General features: G+C 51.4%; 1 protein-coding gene across 7 annotated transcripts in view; it reads right to left on the minus strand.

The window, feature by feature from the left end:
* Nucleotides 1–18616, minus strand: part of CUX1 (cut like homeobox 1) — a 352615-nt gene that overhangs the window by 333225 nt on the left and 774 nt on the right. For 3 of the 7 annotated variants that reach the window (XM_004761600.3, XM_045075000.1, XM_045074999.1), the window contains exon 1: nucleotides 17495–18362. The exons of the other annotated variants lie outside the window; for them this stretch is intronic. In XM_004761600.3, coding sequence (XP_004761657.1) covers nucleotides 17495–17824 — 330 coding nt within the window. In that variant the 5' untranslated portion in view covers nucleotides 17825–18362. Of the gene's footprint in view, nucleotides 1–17494; nucleotides 18363–18616 lie in introns of those variants that run through there. 7 annotated transcript variants of the gene reach the window in all.

Consider the following 18616-nt stretch of genomic DNA (forward strand, 5'->3'; position numbering starts at 1 on the left):
ACGCTCGGTCGCAGCAGCCACGGTAGAAGAGATGAGCCCTGCCACAGAGAAGCTACAGAGACCACCCTCGTCTTGGAGGAAGGATTCCAAAACATCCTCCACCCATTTCATACGGGACCCGTCTAATTTCAATTCCAAATAGGTAAGGCTAAGAAAAACATAGGCCAGTTTCACTGGATTAACACAGACGCAAAAACTCTGTGATAAATCCTACCTATTTTAAAACCCAAGACAAGGAGGAGTTTACCCAGATGCGATGCGGGATTTGGCCTCTAAGTATCCGTGAGTGTCATGTAATTTATCACACGCGCAAGCGCCGACTGAGGGATCAAAATCACATGGACCTGACAAAGTATTTGCTAAAGGTCAACACCTGTTTATTATTTAAAACAAAAGAAAACCAAGCCAAAGGGAAAGAGAGGGGAAAGGGACTCAGGGTACCTCCTCAGCCTGATCAAGGCTTCTACCAAAAATCCCCTTTAGGCACATGCCCTTGGCAACCAGGAAAGAGCAGGCCACCGTCACCCGCCGCCAGACAAGAGTCCCTGATGTTCCGGCCCGCCAAAAAAGTCGCTCTGGCTCAAGGAGTGGAAGGAAAGGGACGAACAAAAGTGTCACTTTTTTTGCATATGATATTATCCCCTGAGAAAGACAAGAGTCAAGGTAATCAGAAAATAGGAAGAGATTCAGCAAGACTGCCAGTTCCCCAATCAGTAAACAAAATCAGTTGTCTTCCTCCACGCCACAATCATCAATTAGGAAAAAGAGGTTTTTTGGGTTTTTTTTAGATAAGACACTGGTCACAGCACTACTGCTACTTCTAATAAAGAATTCATGAAACCTTTTTGGAGGAAGACCTAAACAAATGGAGAAATCCCTTTGTTCGAGGATAGGACAACTTAAAAGCCCTTCCTTCTGCACACCCCCTTGGGATGCCAAGATTTGATGAAAAGGAAGAGCAAAGAGGATAAATTCACCTGATGAGAAATTAAAATGCAGGGCGCCTGGGTGGCTCAGTGGGTTAAGCCGCTGCCTTCCGCTCAGGTCATGATCTCAGGGTCCTGGGATCGAGTCCCGTATCGGGCTCTCTGCTCAGCGGGGAGCTTGCTTCCTCCTCTCTCTCTCTATGCCTGCCTCTCTGCCTACTTGTGATCTCTCTCTGTCAAATAAATAAATAAAATCTTTAAAAAAAAAGAAAAGAAATTAAAATGCATATAAAGTCTCCATAAAATGGTGTGGTACTGGTGCAAGAAGAAACAGATTGGGGGGTGGGGGTGGGGGGAAACAATGACCCCAGAAACATACCCACATATATATGAGGGCAGGACATAGAAGCAGCAGCTTCCCCAAAACCACTGGGTAGGAGACAGGATCGATCGGGGGTAGTGCTGGAAAAACTAACTCCCTCTCTGTACAAAATCCATCTCCAACCTAGAGACCTAAACGTGGAAGACCAAGGTATGGGTAGCAAAATACAAGGATCGCTGGGGCGCCTGGCTGGCTCAGTCGGCAGAATGTGAGAGTTCCAACTCAGGGTTGTGAGTCTGAGCCCCACATTAGATGTAGAGACTACATAAATAAATAAACTTAAAAAAAAAATACAAGTATCCTTGTGATTTCGAGTGGGGAAAGATGTTCTCAAGATGGAAATCACACCTAACCTGAGGGTAAAAGTCTGATGGATTTGACTTCAACAGAATTAAGTTTTTCTACATACTGAAGGACACTCCAGACAAATCAACCAGAGAGACTGGGAAAAGATTATTTGCAAAGCAAAAACCAACAAGGTATTAGCATATAAAACACACAAAGAACTCTTGCAAATCAACAAAAACATGGTAAACCGCTAAAACAAAACAGCACTATATGACCAGACAATTTACAGAAGGGTAAATCTGAAAATCTAGCAAGTGTAAAAGAGGTCGGTAACAAATACGAACCTTACCAGTGATCAGAGAAAAATCACACAACGCTGAAGTACCACTTTAAAACCATCAGAACGGGAAAAAGTCTCCAAGAAGTGCTGATGTGAACGCGGAGAGCTCGGCGGTGCCTCCGCGGTGCCTCCGCTCTGGGAAGCAATCTGGAGGAGCTCAGTGAAATTAACAGCCCTTGTCGCTCTGGACTCAGCAATCCACTCCTGGGCCACCCATGGAGTGAGGTATGTTGGGATGCCCAAGGCATTAGGATGTTAGAGGCCACAGTGCGGGGCCACCCCCACAGAAATGGACACAGAAGCTGAGGGGGGGTGCTGCGGACTTAACCGTGTGTCCCCCAAATTTATACGATGGAGCCCTAGCTCTTGATGTGATGACATCCGGAAGTGGGCTTTTGGGAGGTACTCAGGTTTAGATGAGGTCATGAGGGTGGGGTCCCCATGCTGAGATTAGCGACCTTATAAGAAGCGACACTCTCTCCCTGAGAGGGGACGCTCCCTCACTCTCTCTCAGTCCCCTCTGCGGCGCGGAGGATACAGCAAGAAGATGGCTGTGTGCAGGCTGGGAAGACACTCTCCAGGAATACAACCTGCAGGCCTTTCAGCCTCCAGAACTGTGAGAACTAAAATGTGTGTTGTGGAGCCACCCCCATCTATGGTATTTTGTTGCAACTTTGGATGGAATCCAATGCTGCTACCATGAAGGACGACCAAAATGGGTAGGGAGGAACACGGACAGATCTCAAAACGAGCGATGAGTAAAAAGGAGGGAGAAAGACGTCCAGCACGATGCCAGGCAGGAAAGAAGCCGTCTATCCCCCCGAAGCAGGCCACACAGTTCACAAGAACACGGCCAAGGAAAACTGAACACACTAGCACAGGGGGGCGGCGTGGTCAGAGGAAAAATTTAATACGATGAATTCAGGTCTGCTGTGAACTGAGGAGTGATGTAGGGCGAGAGACACACGCACACTCGCTCACACGCACACCCTGGAGGCAAGCAGAAAATGGGAATCTGGATTTTCCTGCCCCTCGTGTACAAATGAGTGTTAAAACTCTTGGAGTTTGACTTAAGGATTTCAATCTTTAACATGACAAAAAGAGTTGGCAAGCTGTCCTCAAACTCTGAAAATGACTGTGAACTGAGTTGGTAACGGCCCCTCGTGGCGATTCCACTCCGGAGGGGCCCTGACACACCTATCCGGCTAGACAGACCCGCGCAGACACATGTACCCAGCTTAAAAGATTTGGTATTTTGCTGTAACTTATGGAACCTGTCAATTTCATTCACAATTCACACCCGATTCTAATTATACTTAACTGAATATTAACCATTCTAATTGCTTACTGCTTTATTGGCTCTATCCAAAGTATTGAGGGACATCTGGCTTGGCAAATGGGATCCTGCCTGCTACTAGGAGAGTGAGCTTGGAGCTCACGTTCCTCCTCAACTCTCAAGTCCATGGTCACCCAGGACCGGAGCATCTCAAAAGCATCACCCAGAAGTCCGTGCCAGCAGAGCAGCCAAGAGAAACTTCCTACCATCTGGATGGTAAATGCAATATTCCTGCTTCATCCGTGGTACACACGGCTGGGGGCAGGGTGCCCGCAGGACGGAGAGCCCAGGCCCCTTCCGTCTTCCTGCTCCGCCACCCCTGCATCTGCCCCATTCTGGAGCAGGGGCGAGGGAGGGCTACAATGCTCAGATCAGTGACAGCTGACCCCCAGGTTCCAGGGGGACTCTGTCCCGGCTCATCTCCTTTTATGAGAAAAGAAGCACTTTCTCATGAGCAACTCTGACACTGCCTGTCTCCGTGGCCAAAAGAAAGTAAAATCCCCACCACGCGTGGCTGGGGGAAGGCACTGCCTGGGCAGTTTAGCCAAAATTCTTGTGTCTTCCCGGAACAGCAGGAAAGAGTAAGGAGGCAGGCGGGCGCGCAGGGGAGGGAAGACACCCCGGGCAGGGGACTACCAGGGACTGCTCTCGGCCAAACACACAGCCTTTCCCCCAGCCCCTCTGTCTATTGCACTGGCTGCAAAGGCGGGCAGCACCGCCACGCCAGGCCCCAAGGAGAAGGCCAGAGGAAGATGAGCACAGGGCAGAGTAAGATGGAAGCAGCCTTCATGTTAAAATGAGAACCCTGGGGAACAAATAGGAGCTCCACACAAGAGGCCAAGCTCAAAACTGTGGACAGAGTCCCCCATTTGACCCACCACTTCCACTCCCAGGTACGGACCCAAGAAACCTGAAAACATACTTTGCACAAAAACTTGCTCACGGATAGATGTTCCCAGCAGCCTTATTCCCGAGAGCTCCAAAGCAGAAACCATCCAAATGCCCATCATTTAGGACAGGATGATCAGATGCTGTATGTCCGTACCACGGGACATTAGTTAGCCCTGAAAAGGAATGAAGTATGGATCTGACCCACAGCACAGACGGGCTTGGAAGACATTACGCTGAGCAAAACAAGCCAGACACAGAAGGCCACACACTGTAGGATTCCATTCACATGTGAAATACCCAGAACAGGCAAATCCATTGGGACAGAAAGCAGAGGAATGGGTATGGGGAACCTGCGGCGGGAGGGGGGAAGGGCAGAGGCGGGGGGTCATGGCTAACAGGGCGGGCAGAATTCTTGCCGGAGTGCTGGCAGTGTTCTACAACCCGAACTGCGGTAAGAGTTGCAGGACGTTATGAATACGTGCAAAAAAACCAAAGTGCATGGTTTAAAGAGGTTAAAGCGGTGAATTTTACATAAATTTTATCTTAAAAAATAGAGATACAGGGGCTCCCGGCTGGGCTCAGTCGGTAGAGCATGCAACTCTTAATCTTGGGGTCGGGAATTCAAGCCCCATGTCGGGCGTAGAGCTTACATTAAAAAAAAAAAAAAAGAAAAGGAAAGAAAAGAAAAGTAGAAAGTAACAGAACAGAGGTACTGGGCATTGTGTCCGGGCAGCCATTCTTTGAAGCATGTTCAATAGGAAAAAAAAAAAAAAATGTTTTCGAGAGCACTCTGCACCATCGCCCCCCCCAACACCAAAATGGAAAACTAGTTGTACACTCAAACGTTTCCAGGTCACACTGTCCCTTAAAAAATAAAGGTCTGTAAGATTGTCAGACATCCTAATGGCCCTAACCCAAATCACAGCCTCTGCTCAAGCTTCTGAGAGCGGGGGCTCCTTGACCAGGGAGGCCCCCTCCGCACACCTAGTGGGGAAAGGAATATGCTGGAAAACCTAGAGACAGCACTGTGAAAACCTCTCTGAGATGTAAGAATCAGCTTTTGGGAAAACGCCCTAAGCCTCTCGAACAAACAGCAGGCACCTCGCAGACTCGGCACACTGGCCCCCAATGCCACACGCAGGCGCCTGTGTTTCGAGCCCATTCCGAGAAGCCTCCGTGGAGGAACAGCTGGATGGCAGGTGTGTCTGGGGTCAGGACGGGCAGGCGGGCAGCTGTGCCAGCACAGGGCGGAAGGGCCTGGCCACTCCATCCCCGTGGGAACGCTGCACCCCCCGCCATCCTGGAGCTGCTCGTCCCCCAGCAGGAGGACACGTGGGTGCCTTAGGGGGCGGCGGTCAACTCGGGTGAGTGTTTCCAGCTAGACAGTCCCTCCTCCTAACACAAGGTCAAACCACCACTGCGCGCAAAGTGGAGGGAGACTTTCTGGGAAGTCTGCAAACACAGAGCTCGGATCTGGCATCCCAGGCTCCATTTACTGGTTCCAGAAGCCCTGCACTTCGGCCACCTGGAAATAACACCCACAGGAACCTTTTTAAACCCACTCACACCTTTGCTGTTCACCCCAAGGTGGTTCTCACACCTTTTCTTCTCTGCGTAAACCGTCAACTGTCTGAGCTGCTCTTTGACACTTCCCATGTCCCTGAAAGCAGCCTCCCTCCCGCACCCCGGGGAGAAGGGAAGGATCTCACAACAGGGCCCTCAGCTTCCTCCCGGCACCCCAAACTTACAAGTGAGTCCTCTTCGACCTGCAAACAAGTTCGAGCCTTGGCATCCCCAAGTCCCCTTCCCGCACGCCACCGCCCGCCCTCCCCGCACTTCCCACGGAAGTGCGTCTTGTCTTGCACATCGGCTTGTCCCAGAGAGAGGTGGGACTGAGAAGCACCCCAGGCAACCCACGAGGCAGCCGCCCTGTCCCCGGGGCACAGGTGGCTCAGGTGCTGCCCAGAAGGTGGCTGTCCTGATGGCTGGCAGGCGCGAGACCCCACCAGTACCTACCTACCTGACTTGCCACCAGGTATCACGCTATAATTAGTCATTGTAATTGAAGCTGAACGTAATTAATTACATAATTTCAAAGTGTTCAAGTTTAATTCCATTAAAATTACATCATGAAACTGGGGAATTACAAAGGATTTACCGACAAAAAGCAAACACGGGAGAAGAAAGAACTCCAGGCCAGCTCCCTGCACATCTGAGTCACGCCCCGCGCTCAAGTACAGGGCAGTCACCCCACCTGCTTTTAATAAACCCGTGGGGCTGGGCCCGGCCGCAGTGTGCGAGGGCCAGCGCCAGGCGCCAGGTGACACTGGCCTGCCTGACGCTCAGGGTCAAGTGGACCCAGAAGGCCCCTCCCTCCCTGCCCTGCTCCCACACTCAGGCTCTCCGCTGATACCTCACCCACAGCTGATACCTCACCCACAGCCAGCCCCTTCTCAGCCACAGCCCCCACGACCCCAGGGGCCCTGCCCCAACACACCAGGGCTCAGGTTCCTTCCTCTTCCTCACCCCCCCCACTCGGGCTGGTATCTCTTCCCCTGCCCCTCCCCAACCCTCCCCAGGACTAGGCCTTCCACACAGAGTCTCCTGCCCACTGCTTGTCTTTTTTTTTTTTTTCTTTTTTTTTTTGACAGAAAGAGGGAACACAAGCAGGGGGAGAGGGAGAAGCAGGCTTCCTGCTGGGCAGGGAGCCTAATGCAGGGCTCAATTCCAAGTCCTGGAGATCATGACCTGAGCCGAAGGCAGACACTTCACCGAAGGGGCCACCCAAGCGCCCCTGCCCTGCTGGTCTTTACCACCTCGCCCTCCTCACTCTGGCCGGTGACTGAGTCATGTGACTCAGTGGGGCTTTCTTTGCACAGAGGTCCTGCTGCCTACTCCACGCCCGGGGCACATGCAATAAAGAATTTACATATCCCTTATGCTTACTTTCTGTCTCCCCTGCCAGAATGTAAGTTCCTTGAAGGCAGGGGTTTCCCCACTGTTCTGGCCATTAGAATCCTGTGCTAGAACAGTGCACGGCCCAGCGGTGAAGTCAATGGAGTGAAATGGCCGAGGCTCATCTTCCCAGACCCTCCGCCCTTATAACCTGACACCTGGGGATCCTGTGTGTCCTTTGGTTCCCTGACCAGCAGAGCCGGGGGCTTCCTCCTCCTGGCGCCCCAGGGGTGATCGGGCACCACGGAGACAGCCTCCCTCGAATGAATGGCCCCACCAGTCTGCGACTCACCCCCAAACAAACAAAACTGCCACAACTTCTCTCACACATGCTGCCTTATTTCTAAGACCTCTGCACCCTTCTGCATATATTTTTTAAATTTATAACATCATTACCAAAAAAGCTGCACCATCCAAAAAAAAAAAAAAAATCAGACATGCAAAAAGGTCATACGAATTCGGAGTAGCCTAAAAGCTCCATTTTCCCATGATAATTCCCTGACTAACCTAGATTGAGACCTAAGGAGTGGATGGGGGGAGGGGTACTTCTTCTCTTGGGACAGACGCCTTACAAAGCCAGTCTCTCACTGAATGCACCACGACATTGCCTCTGATGTCTAACTGAGGACTGAACTCCCCGTGTGCCTGGTGCAGTCAGGTGATGCTGCCCAGATCTGAACCCAGCATCCCTGAGCGTTTAAATCAACTGCACTCCCGGGGACTGAGCGAGGGGGATCGTGTCCTGGCCAGCACAGGGGGACACATAAATATTAGGCTCTAAAGCAAACTGCTCTTAGCCCCAGCTTCAGGCCCGTGTCTCAGAGAACAGCCCTGGTTAGAGTCATGCTCCCCAGCCCGCCTCGCCCCTGCCAGCTCCGCCCCGCCCCCCTTCCTCCTTCCCCATGGTCCAGGTCCCATGATCAGGCGTCTCTCCCGCCTACTGCCATTTCCCCAAATCTCTTCCGACACACTTGCTGCCTGCACAGATGGGACATGGAGGCCAGCAAGGGGCACAGAAAGGAGGGCTGCTCTGGGTTCGAGGCGATCGCTGCGCCCCCACTATCAAGTAACGTTGGCTGCTGGGAACGCTCGGTGCCAGGCCAAGGAGGATCGGATTCCCTTCTCTGGGGAGCTGGAGCACTATGAGTGGCTTCTCAAGTCGCAAGGCTGGGGAGGCTCTAGGAAATTTCTCAGATCCAGCAAGGTCTCAGCCAGAAGGGGTCCGCCCACCGAGGTCAACCCAGGTACCGGCACGCCCACCCCCCAGGCTTCACTTCCATCTCCAGCCGCTCACATTAAGTGACCTCCCGGCCTGGGCTCACTTCAGGTGGTCCATGGACCTGGGTCCCGCCCCTGAAGCTTCCCACAGCCTCATCACAAGGACGCCAGGGCTTCTACAAAGCCGGTCTCATGGATGGCAGGGGTCGGCGGGAAAGCCATGCTGCTCTCTGGCTTCTCACCAACCAGCCAGTCCTCTCTCCTCCCCGGGGCCATGGTGTGGATGACAGGAGAGAGAAATCAAGGGCCCAAAATGCACCTGCCCCTGGTCAGTACTTGGGAAATGATAGCTGTCGGTGTAAACTTAGAAAAAAAAAGAAAGAAAGTTGAAGACTGCCTTGTCACCAGTGGGCATGAACCCAGTTATTATACGTCCACCACGCACAGCAATGCTGCGCAGTGAACACTCAGGCGGGGGTCCCCCGGTTCAGAGTAGCTCTCCAGCCCTCCCCAGCACAAATGATGCCCGCCTCTGGTGTACCAACGGCAAAGCAGACAAGTCCTCCCCAGGCTCCTGCCCCCAGGATTCAAGTTCTCACCTACGCTTCAACACCGACCGACCTCGAACTCTCCACTGAGCTCCCCTCTCCTTCTCTCCAGGGCTCAGCCCCCCAATTCCCACCCAAACTCCCTCCCCCCCAAATCCCACAGATGCCACCAGGAGCATACCCTCTCCCCCAGCCTGGCTCCTCCTCTCGCTCCTCCAGTCCCTGTTGGGGGCAGGGGTGTGGGGGCAGGGGTGCGGGGGGGGGGGGCACCCTGCCCCCATCAGCCACCCAGGCAGGCCCCTGGGGTCTGTGGCTCCTCTCAGCTGCCCCTGGCAACCCTCACTTCCCCAAATCCATGCAAATGCTTATGTGGCCAGACAGTGACGTCACCTCCACAAAAATATCCTAGGTACTTTCTTTGTAAATGAAGAAGCAGAGAAAGCATGCCGGCTATGAAGGCCAGTGCTCAGGAGAGGGCCTGGCCCAGGGCCTTTGCCTCGCACGCCAGGCCCGTGGGGCGGCTCCTGCGGGCTGAGCACATGGGGGACATTTCTCCAGGGCTGACACCCAGACCGTCAGGCCTCTTGCTGCCTGCTTTCCCTTGCACTGGTCGGGCTCTAATCATTACAATACGCACTTTCCCCATTCTTAGGGGGAAGTTTCCTCCCATTCAGGCTCTGGGCAGCGGCAGAGAATAAATCTTTGTCAAAGAATTGTTCTGCCTAATTCTATTTTTAAAAATGTGGATTTTTCCCCCTATGTTTTACGTATCACAAATACAATTACATATATTTTAACCAATGTACATGTCGCTTTACAAAGATGGAATTTAATAAGTGGAAATAAATAAGAAAGGCAGGTTCCTTTGGCGCATACACTTATCGGAGCTTTCAAAACACAGCCATTTTCATATATGCCATCTCCCTTGCACAATCCTATGGCGAATTCCGTTTGCACTCTTAAGTGAACCAGCTGAATGAGTCTGAAACCAAAATATCCAGGACTGTGCCCCCTTAAAGGCCGGGATGCTGCTGCCGCGGGACTCGCTGGGCGCTACCATACAGGGTTGGATGAAACAGCAGATACAGGACAACATAAGGGGCAGACCAGGAGCGCTGAGTGGTGAGGCACAGCCGGAAGCCCTGGTGGATGCTACATGGGGTCCAGGGAAGGGAGCCAGACCTCAGGGACCACCAGGCACACCCCAGCTGCTCTGCTGGGATGCCCTCTCTCCCTCCTTCCCCAGGTGCACAGATCTCAGCTGAGGCCTTCTCTCTGTCCCGGGGAGGCTTTCCCCAACAAGGACTCCGTTCTTCTGCAGCCCTCCGACCACTCACGGCGCACGGCTCCGTCACAGACCAGACGCCCGCTGCCCGCTGCCCCAGGTGGCGAGGGCTGCGACCTTGCCCGGCATCACCAACTCCTGGAGCACAGAGGCTCCCGCAGCACTGGGTCAGAATGGAAGGAACAGACTGCGTGAAAGGTGGTTTGATATTCTGATGTGCAGAGGGAGGGTGAGAGCATTCCCCAAAGTGAGCATCGAGCCCAGATCTTTAAGTGGAGCAAGAGGTTTGGGTAAGTGGAAGCAGCCATCAGCAACTCTGCGTGCTCGCCTAAGGAAAGTGGTCTCCATTCGGCACCCAAGTGAGCCCCTGTGGGCATTGAAGGAGAAAGAACAGCACGAAGGGATCAATGGTTTGGGAGGATTAATCCGGCAGCCACGTCTATAATGGACCGTGACCTGTTTCCAACACACTTTTGAAACAAGGAAAGGCTACACACTCAGCTCAGCTCTCGTGTGCGAGAAAGATCCGGCTCTTGCATACAACAAGCAGCCCCCAGAACCAATTGCACATGCACACACACACACACACACACACACACACAAGATTTATTAAAGTACTGGTGCATTGTAAAATGACAGCATAATTACATACCAACACGGAGCAAAGTAAAACAATCGCAAACCACTTCTCGCTCCCCTGACAGTGACATTTAAGCCACAACTGGCAATACCCTTCCTCTCCCAATCCCACGTCAATGCTGACAAATTTGAGCAGGGAGAAGAGAGCCGATGGAGCGCCGCCCCCGCCCCAATCCCGCCAAGGTGACCGGGTCCCAAGAGACGCCTTTCTGACCGCTTAGCACTGCTCTCCAGGCCCTTGGCGCTCACTGGCCTCCTGAGCTCACGTGGCACTGTGTGGTCCCTAGTGGACCAAGTCTCCTGGATGGGCGCCTTGCAACAGCCCGGGCTTCCTGTCGGGCTCCCGGGCCCCCCAACATGCCAATGCAACAGGAGCATGACCCCAAACCTGACCTTGCTCCCCCACCTCGGCTAATGCTGGGACAGCACACGCTATTATGTAAGCCAGGAACCGACGCACAGCTGAAATGAAGCGATCCCAGTGAATCAATGCTTCCACGAATGCTCCTGAAGTCGCAGTTTTCTGTTTCAAAATCATACGACTGAAAAACGTCTCTGCCCTCTGAACAAGAAGGGAAGTTGGAAATTGATTCGCGGGGTCACCCATAATTTTAGTTGTAACTTCTGGGTGTTCGGAGACTCAAAATCTTCCTCCTTTTAGAAGGTCTGTGTTCTACGGGCAGTTGCTACCTACAAGCTCAGCGAGGGCAGAGCAGAACAATGTGAAACAGAAATAATTCACTGTACACAGAATCTCGTGGGTTCAAGTTCTAGGTCAACTACCATGGTGAAAAACAGAAAATAAAAGACATGTTTCACCATTATCTGCCACACCTTTCAGAATGAAGCAAAAATGGTGATAGGAGCAACAGAATGTTCCTATTTTCAGGGTAAGGAAAAAAAAAAGTCTTTTCCAAACCTAATCAGAAAAATTAAATGCACAATTCCCTCCAGCAAGAATTTTATTTTTAATTTTCATTTACATAGTATCTTTCTTCCAAGAATCTCAAAATAATGGAGCTCCACAAATACTTACAAAGAAAAAAAAATACGAAAACAACAGTTGTCACAACACAGGAGGGGACAGGCTTGGCAGGGCCGGGGCTCAGACGAGGGGCAAGAAATGGCAGGCGGCGGTGACAGCAGGCGCCCGGGGCTGGCAGCGCCTAGGCTGAGAGCAGCGGCGCCTCTGAGGCCCTTCCCTCCCCACGGCCCACGGGCCTGGCTCCTGCTTGCAGCTTCAGGCTCTTGACGACAAGGATTTACCTCTGGCGTCATTTATTAGCCATCAAGCTATTCTGCCCTAAACAGCGATTACTCCCCGAAAAACAGGAGGGAAGCTGGCGATCAACCAGAGACGCTCGCTCACAGGTCGAAAATATCAACAGAACCGAGATGCCTGAAAGGACTTCCTATTCTTTTGGGTCTTAAAAACACAAAACTATATGAGAAAATAAAATATTAAAAATGTGCTGGGGGGAAAGAACCAAGGTAAGAGAGACTTTTAGGAGGAAACTGGGAACAAGCTTTTAAGCTAGTTGGGGTTTTTTTTGTTGTTTTTTTCCCAGCTAAGTGGACAGGATCTGAACGCCTTACATTTAGCAAAAAGCTGTCAACACCCAAATAAAATCTTAATGACAGTCAGAATGGCATTCCATTTCTTGCAATTTCGCAACGTTCACTTAAGAAAGAGTTCATTTGTCAATTTGTTTTTCCCTTCACCAAACCCGGAACACCTCGCAACCATACATAACTTCTTAAAAAACGTTAACTCATTTAACTTATTGGATAAACACGGCCAAATACAAAGATGTTAAGAAAACAAGCCCCATGCTGGCAGGCTCAGGATACTGCTAAGAGAGAACGAGCTTCCGAGCAAGTTCTGGTAATTTCTTCCTACATTAACTTCATAAATCACAGCCAGAAGCATTGAAGGTTTCAACTGTCAGCTGAGTGGGCCCCACTGTGGCCCCTTGGGTTTTATAAAGGGGGTGGGCCAACTCGTTTTCATAGTGTTCAGTGAAAGGAAGGAGAATCTATTCATTTCCGTGTGAATTTCCTACCTGGCTATTTTTCCCAGTTGCTTTGTGGTGCTGAGTAAATTCCCGGGAGGAATGAAGGCTTCCCAACCTCCCTCCTTCCCCAGCCACCTGTCCGATGGGGAGTGGGGGGGTGGCCTTCTCTAGGTGGGAATCCTACCAACCACGACTGAGGCACTTCCCTGGGCTGCCCATGGCCCAGGGTTCTAATAAACACAAAAACTCTGCCCACTGCCCTCGGCATCCTGCAGCAAGGAAGAACCTTCAGATTCAAATGAAGCAAATGACAAGATTTATTTCGTGCACTATCATCATCCTCTCAGAATTTAATTACAGCAAGAATGAGAATTATTTTTATTAGAGAGCTGTTTACTTTTCGAAGGAAAGGTCCTTGATGGGTTTTGCAACAAACTAGATGTCTTTCAAAAACCCGTTTGCCCTCATGATGTTTTTTTTAACTGCGACATATCATGTGAATAAGGTAGAACGTGTACTTTTTAAAAACCCAAAGGTGCTTCAAAGCTGTTTCTGCTCTGGGGCCGATGAAGGTCCCCTCACCCCTTAATCCCAGGTCGCTTCCTGCAGGGACACCTCCCACCTAGCCAAAGGCCACTGTCCTTTACACATTTCTCAGAAGACAGCAGAAATGAGGACTGATTACAGCTCAGCAAATCTGAACCTGGGGCAGACCAACAGCTCAATACAGATCTTAGCCATCCTCTTCAATAAAATCAATACCTAAACACCAACCAAAGCCTGCTTCTTAAACTTAGGGCAAAACCAGGGCTGTTTAGCCGGCTCTGAAAACTAGAATAGGAAAGGTGGCCGAGATAATTCAGAGAGTCCCACCACTGACATCTGTTGAAACCAACTCAGTTTGGCAGTTGGGTTTGTTTGGGTTTTTGTTTTTGCTTTTGTTTTGTGGGGGGGGTGGGGGGGTGCTATGTGAGTTTATATCCCTAAATGTAGAGTTTTTAGGAAAAGTAATTTCTCTCTGAATTCTAAATCATTATCAGGGTGTAATAAAATTTATCCAAATGCTCATGTCAATAAATGTGTATTAAATCTGAAATCACAGGTGAATCCACAACTTCTTTGTCATGAACGCTATATAATACAGATATTAAATCACACTTCTAATTATGACGTTATGGTTCCTTTTTCACCCCATGATCGGCACATGCACCTTCTTGGGTGTCCAGACAGACACAGGCATCTAGTTCCTAAAATGCCCAGCACGACTGGAACGTCCAGGTAAACAGTAGTGGGGCACAGTGAGAGGTCACGGGGCCCCTCTTCAAATAGCTTCAACAAAACAAATGGCCAGAAGTAAAAAGTGTCTCTGTGCTTTGCTATAATAAGATTCAAACACAGGATTCCAAGAATTCCACCTGTTTTCAATTAGATACCAGAATTGCTTGAGTGTTTAAACTACATTCACTTGCTACTTATACAAAACAATTCTTCCGGGTTTTTTGAACGTTTTAAGTATGTTAAAATAAGATTAAGGGTCTGGTTTAAACAATCAGAGGCAGGGGAATTTCAGTGGAAACCAAAACTCTCTCTCTGCAGCCACAATGCAGAGCTTCAGACAAAACAATAGAACAAGATAACCACTTTCTATCTTTGACAATTACTTGTAAAAATCAGACCTTTCACAGGAAAAGCAACTATATATCTACATGCTTATATGTTAAATGAACTATATATCAGCTTTTAAGTAATTCCTAAAGTAAGGTAGGATCGTATAAAGTAATTTGAAGGTCCGGTTTGTGGGGCTGGCCATCAGATACACCTGCCTTTCAAGTATGCGAAATATACATGACGCCAAATGCATAAACCTGTAAAACTGTGTAAAACAAAGAGCACAGGGAGGAATCTGGCCTAGCTCTGTCGGGATTTTTCACGTGATGAATTTCTCTTTTTTAAAAATGTGCCCGCTTCCCTCTAACAAATTTGTTCTTCCTTCGTTACACTGAGGATGTTCCTTGTGCTTCAGAAATGAGCTGAAACCAATATAGATCTTCTACCTCGAGGCTTGTTTTGTGTCCTAAGATGGACCGGGAGCACAGCCTCAGGGAGCACAGCCTCGGGAGCAGTTGTGACTGTTGACTGCAACAGGCAGACCCCGAGGGGTGCTGGCCAAGAAGCACTGACTACTGTCCCTTCTGCGGGGTCTGTTTTAATTGTACACAATTAGGGCTGGAGACATTTTCAAACACCACTAAAGGTCTCGGGCTCCATCGGCTCCCCAGACAGCATTTTTCAGGTTAGTTCAGTGGATTAGGAGAGAGTAATTCCTTAGGGGATTGGCAATTTGTCCCCCTGCCCTCCCAACTTCCTCGTGTAGCTAATGACTGGCAAGAGCTACATGAAAAGGGGGAAAGAGGTGGGGGGGGGGGCGGGACTCAGCCCCAGCTGTATCAGGAGTTCTAGCATAACCCTATCCCTTCACTGCCTTGCACCTTTAAAAAAAAAAAAGAAAGAAAGACTACATAGTTTCACACAGAAGGGGGAAAAAAAAAACCAACAACCTTTAATCCACGGACAATGACCCCCTCCCACACCCAATCTCAAAGACACTGATATTAAAAGAACCAAGAAAACAAAGACAGCAGCTGTGTAGAACTCCTTGATGATTTGTTTCCTCGGTATTTTCTAAAGGGTACTGAATGGGATACTTATTGTAATCAAAATAATATACTTCTGGGGAATACTGCCATAACAGGAAAACACAACATAAAACCTATCAGAGAGACGGACTTTCGGCAAAACTGGAATTATTTCCTGATTTTGAAAAAGAGGAAAATGTTTCAAGGTTACTTTTGCAGACACTCCTTAAAGGGGAGCACGAGTCATCAGGTCGGAATAACGCCCCAAAGGGAAGCCAGTCACTGGCAGGCCCCATCCCCAAAAGCTTCGCTCACACACAGTTACATGAGCTCATTTTAGAAAGTGTCCTCTTTTCAAACATGTATTTAAAAGGCAAATTTATACAATGGTGTTTTTCTTGTTACCAAAAAAAAAAAAAAAAAAAAAAAAGCCTGGTTTTTACAAGTCTGGGGTAGGATAAAAAACTTGTCCAACTAGTCTTAGCAGCACCAAAGCACTGACTCTTCCATACCACAAGCCTTTGGGACTCAAAAGGAAACGAAACAGAGCTCAATCTCAGAAGCTCTCTTCCTGGGCACTCAGTCCACACCCCAGAGCAGCTTCAAGACCAACCCGAGGCACAAGGACTAGGGCCCGGGGCCCTGCCACGTAGCAGAAGCATGGGAGGGGCACAACTGTCTTGTCCCCAACTTGGGTCTGAGTCTAGTCGAGACCCAGCCTCTTTACCCTCAGGTGGCAGGGCCATAGCCCACACTGGGCTGCACGGGCCACCCGATCTCTGGGTCAGGGGCTCTGGAAAGAGAAGAGTCTGAAACTAATGAATTCTCTCTTCTCAAACTGCAGTCTCATTGGCTCACTTACTGTCTGTGGGAACAGAGATGACGTTAAACTTGACACCAACTCAAAAGGCCTCTTCAGGACCCAGAGAAAGAACCAGGTTAGCCTTATACTTGAACTCTGGTACTCCATAGCCCAACGAAGGTTCTAAGACCCTCGCTGGAGTAGCAACAGTTACTCATCTAATGCCAAATCTTTATCTATCACCCAAAGCCAATGGATGCTTAGTACAGAAAACAAAACAATAGTGATGCTCGCTCCCATAATTTGCTTTTTCAAGATCAACACCTTAAAGTTCATTCACATAAACTGACAAGGAAACTTTCAACCCAATCCCGTAGTTAAACATCCTCATGATACCTTGAAGCAGCTAATCAGCCGCGGGTTCAGGGTGTCACAGGGTTCACAAAATCTAATACCTCTCTGGAAACCAAATCCATCTCCCATGGAGTTTTGCCAAGATGCTTAAAAAGTAAACCTCACTGAGGTTCAGCTAAATGTCCACTTAGGAAGACAAGAAAAAAAAATAATAAGGTTTCTCTCTTCAAAACTCCACAACGGGTTTTACAGTAAGCACAGGAATTAAATTATGGTAAAAGGGAGCTATTTTTACTAAAACGGGGTAGACCAATTTATCAAAAATGCCATTCGGCTGTGTTCATAACATTCAGGAATCTAATTTACACAATAGACACTTTGGAGTAATCTATTTTAGTCAATAAATACTCAAACTCCTTTAAGTTTTAATCTTATCAGAAATACATATTTCACATAGTCTTCTTCCTAGTTAAGCGAGAAATCTTAAGAAATTTCATAACGACTATGAGTCTGTTTTATCGTTCCCACGTAGACAGGAAAAGAAAACAAGCGTATACAATGAAAGTTGTCAGACTCCATTTATATACGTTTTAATCCAATCCGCTTCATTTCATAGGAGGTTGCATCTGGAGTTCATTTGCTTCCCTCCTAAAAGTATCGTAGGTCACTATCACCGGTCCCCCGGGTTAGGAAAGTTCGGTCAAGTTTACCTTCCCGCACCCCTCAGAGTTGGGCGCTGCGGCCGTCCCTAAGGAAGGCTGGGCGACCCCCGGAGCACCGGATGGCCCAGAGCCCCGGCGAGCCGCAGACCAAACCCCCCCCCACCTCCACCTCGCCCCCGGCAGCGCTCCCCAGGCTTCTGGCCCACACGCCGCTCACCTTCAACTTGGCTCCGGCTACGCACAACATCCACCTGGCAGAGTCCCGGGGCTGTCCAAGCTCCGCAAGTGCGGAGCCGGCAGGTTCGGGGCGAACCCCGAGGGCGCGCCGCTCCTCCGGGTGAGGGGTGGCAGGCAGGAACGCGCCCCCTGGGCACCGCGGCGGCACCGGCCCCGGATGGGAAGCCCCCGCATGATCCCCCCACGGCGCCCTGGGCTCGGCGCGCGGATCGTGGCCGGGCACGCCACAGTCGAGGGGGGCCCCCGGGGCTTTGCTTTCGAGAACCCGACCCGAGAAGGCATTTCGGAGAGGACCGGCCGCGCGCTCCATTGCGCCCGCGGACCCTGCTGGGAGTGAGGGGGGCAGGACCCCCGAAGAGAGGGCCAGAGCGGAGCGAAGCGGGCGGGTCACTGGGGCCCCCCGGGAGTCGCTGGGCTCGGAGCTAGAGCCGCCCGGACAGGCGGCGCGGAGGAAGCGTCCCCCACCCGGGCAGACGGCGCGCCGGGGCGCAGCGCAGGGCCTGCGCTCGGGGAAAGTTGCTGCCCTCGGTCCGCACCGGCTCCCGCGGGGCGCTCCGACCCACGGTCTCCGCGCGCCCGGCGCCCGCGCCCCTCGCAAGTTTCCCCCCAAGCGCCCCTTCCCGGGTCTCTGGCCGCGGAGGCCGGCCCGCGCCACTCGTGCAGGCACACAAAAGAGCGGGGCGGCTGCGGGTGGCCCCGGGGCGCCCGCCCGGACGTAAACAAACCGCCGTGTCCGCTCGGGGAGCCCGGCGCCGGGTGCGGGAACGGCGGTGCGGCCCCGGCCCGCTGACAGCCCGGCGCGGCGGCCGGGGCCCGGGCCGGCCGGGGCCGGGGCCGGGGCGCGCGCGGACGCCGGGCCGCCCGGCCGCCCGGCCACCCGCCCGCCTGGCCGGAGCCGGGCCGCGCCGCCGCCGCCGCCGCCGCCGGTGGCCGCTCTGACCCTCCCCCGAGCCGGCGGCACCACAGCGCCACCAGCCCCAGCTCCGCCGCGCCGGCGGCAGTGGCGGCGGCGGCTCCTCCTGGAGAGGCAGGCGCTTCACCCCCCACAGCAACTCCCCACAAACTTTCCCCGGGAATACGGCGGGCCGGGGGCGCGGGGCGC

The sequence above is a fragment of the Mustela putorius genome, unplaced genomic scaffold, assembly GCF_011764305.1.
Source record: "Mustela putorius furo isolate JIRA1106 unplaced genomic scaffold, ASM1176430v1.1 tig00000139_pilon_pilon_pilon, whole genome shotgun sequence".
In the NCBI taxonomy this organism is placed as follows: Eukaryota; Metazoa; Chordata; class Mammalia; order Carnivora; family Mustelidae; genus Mustela; species Mustela putorius.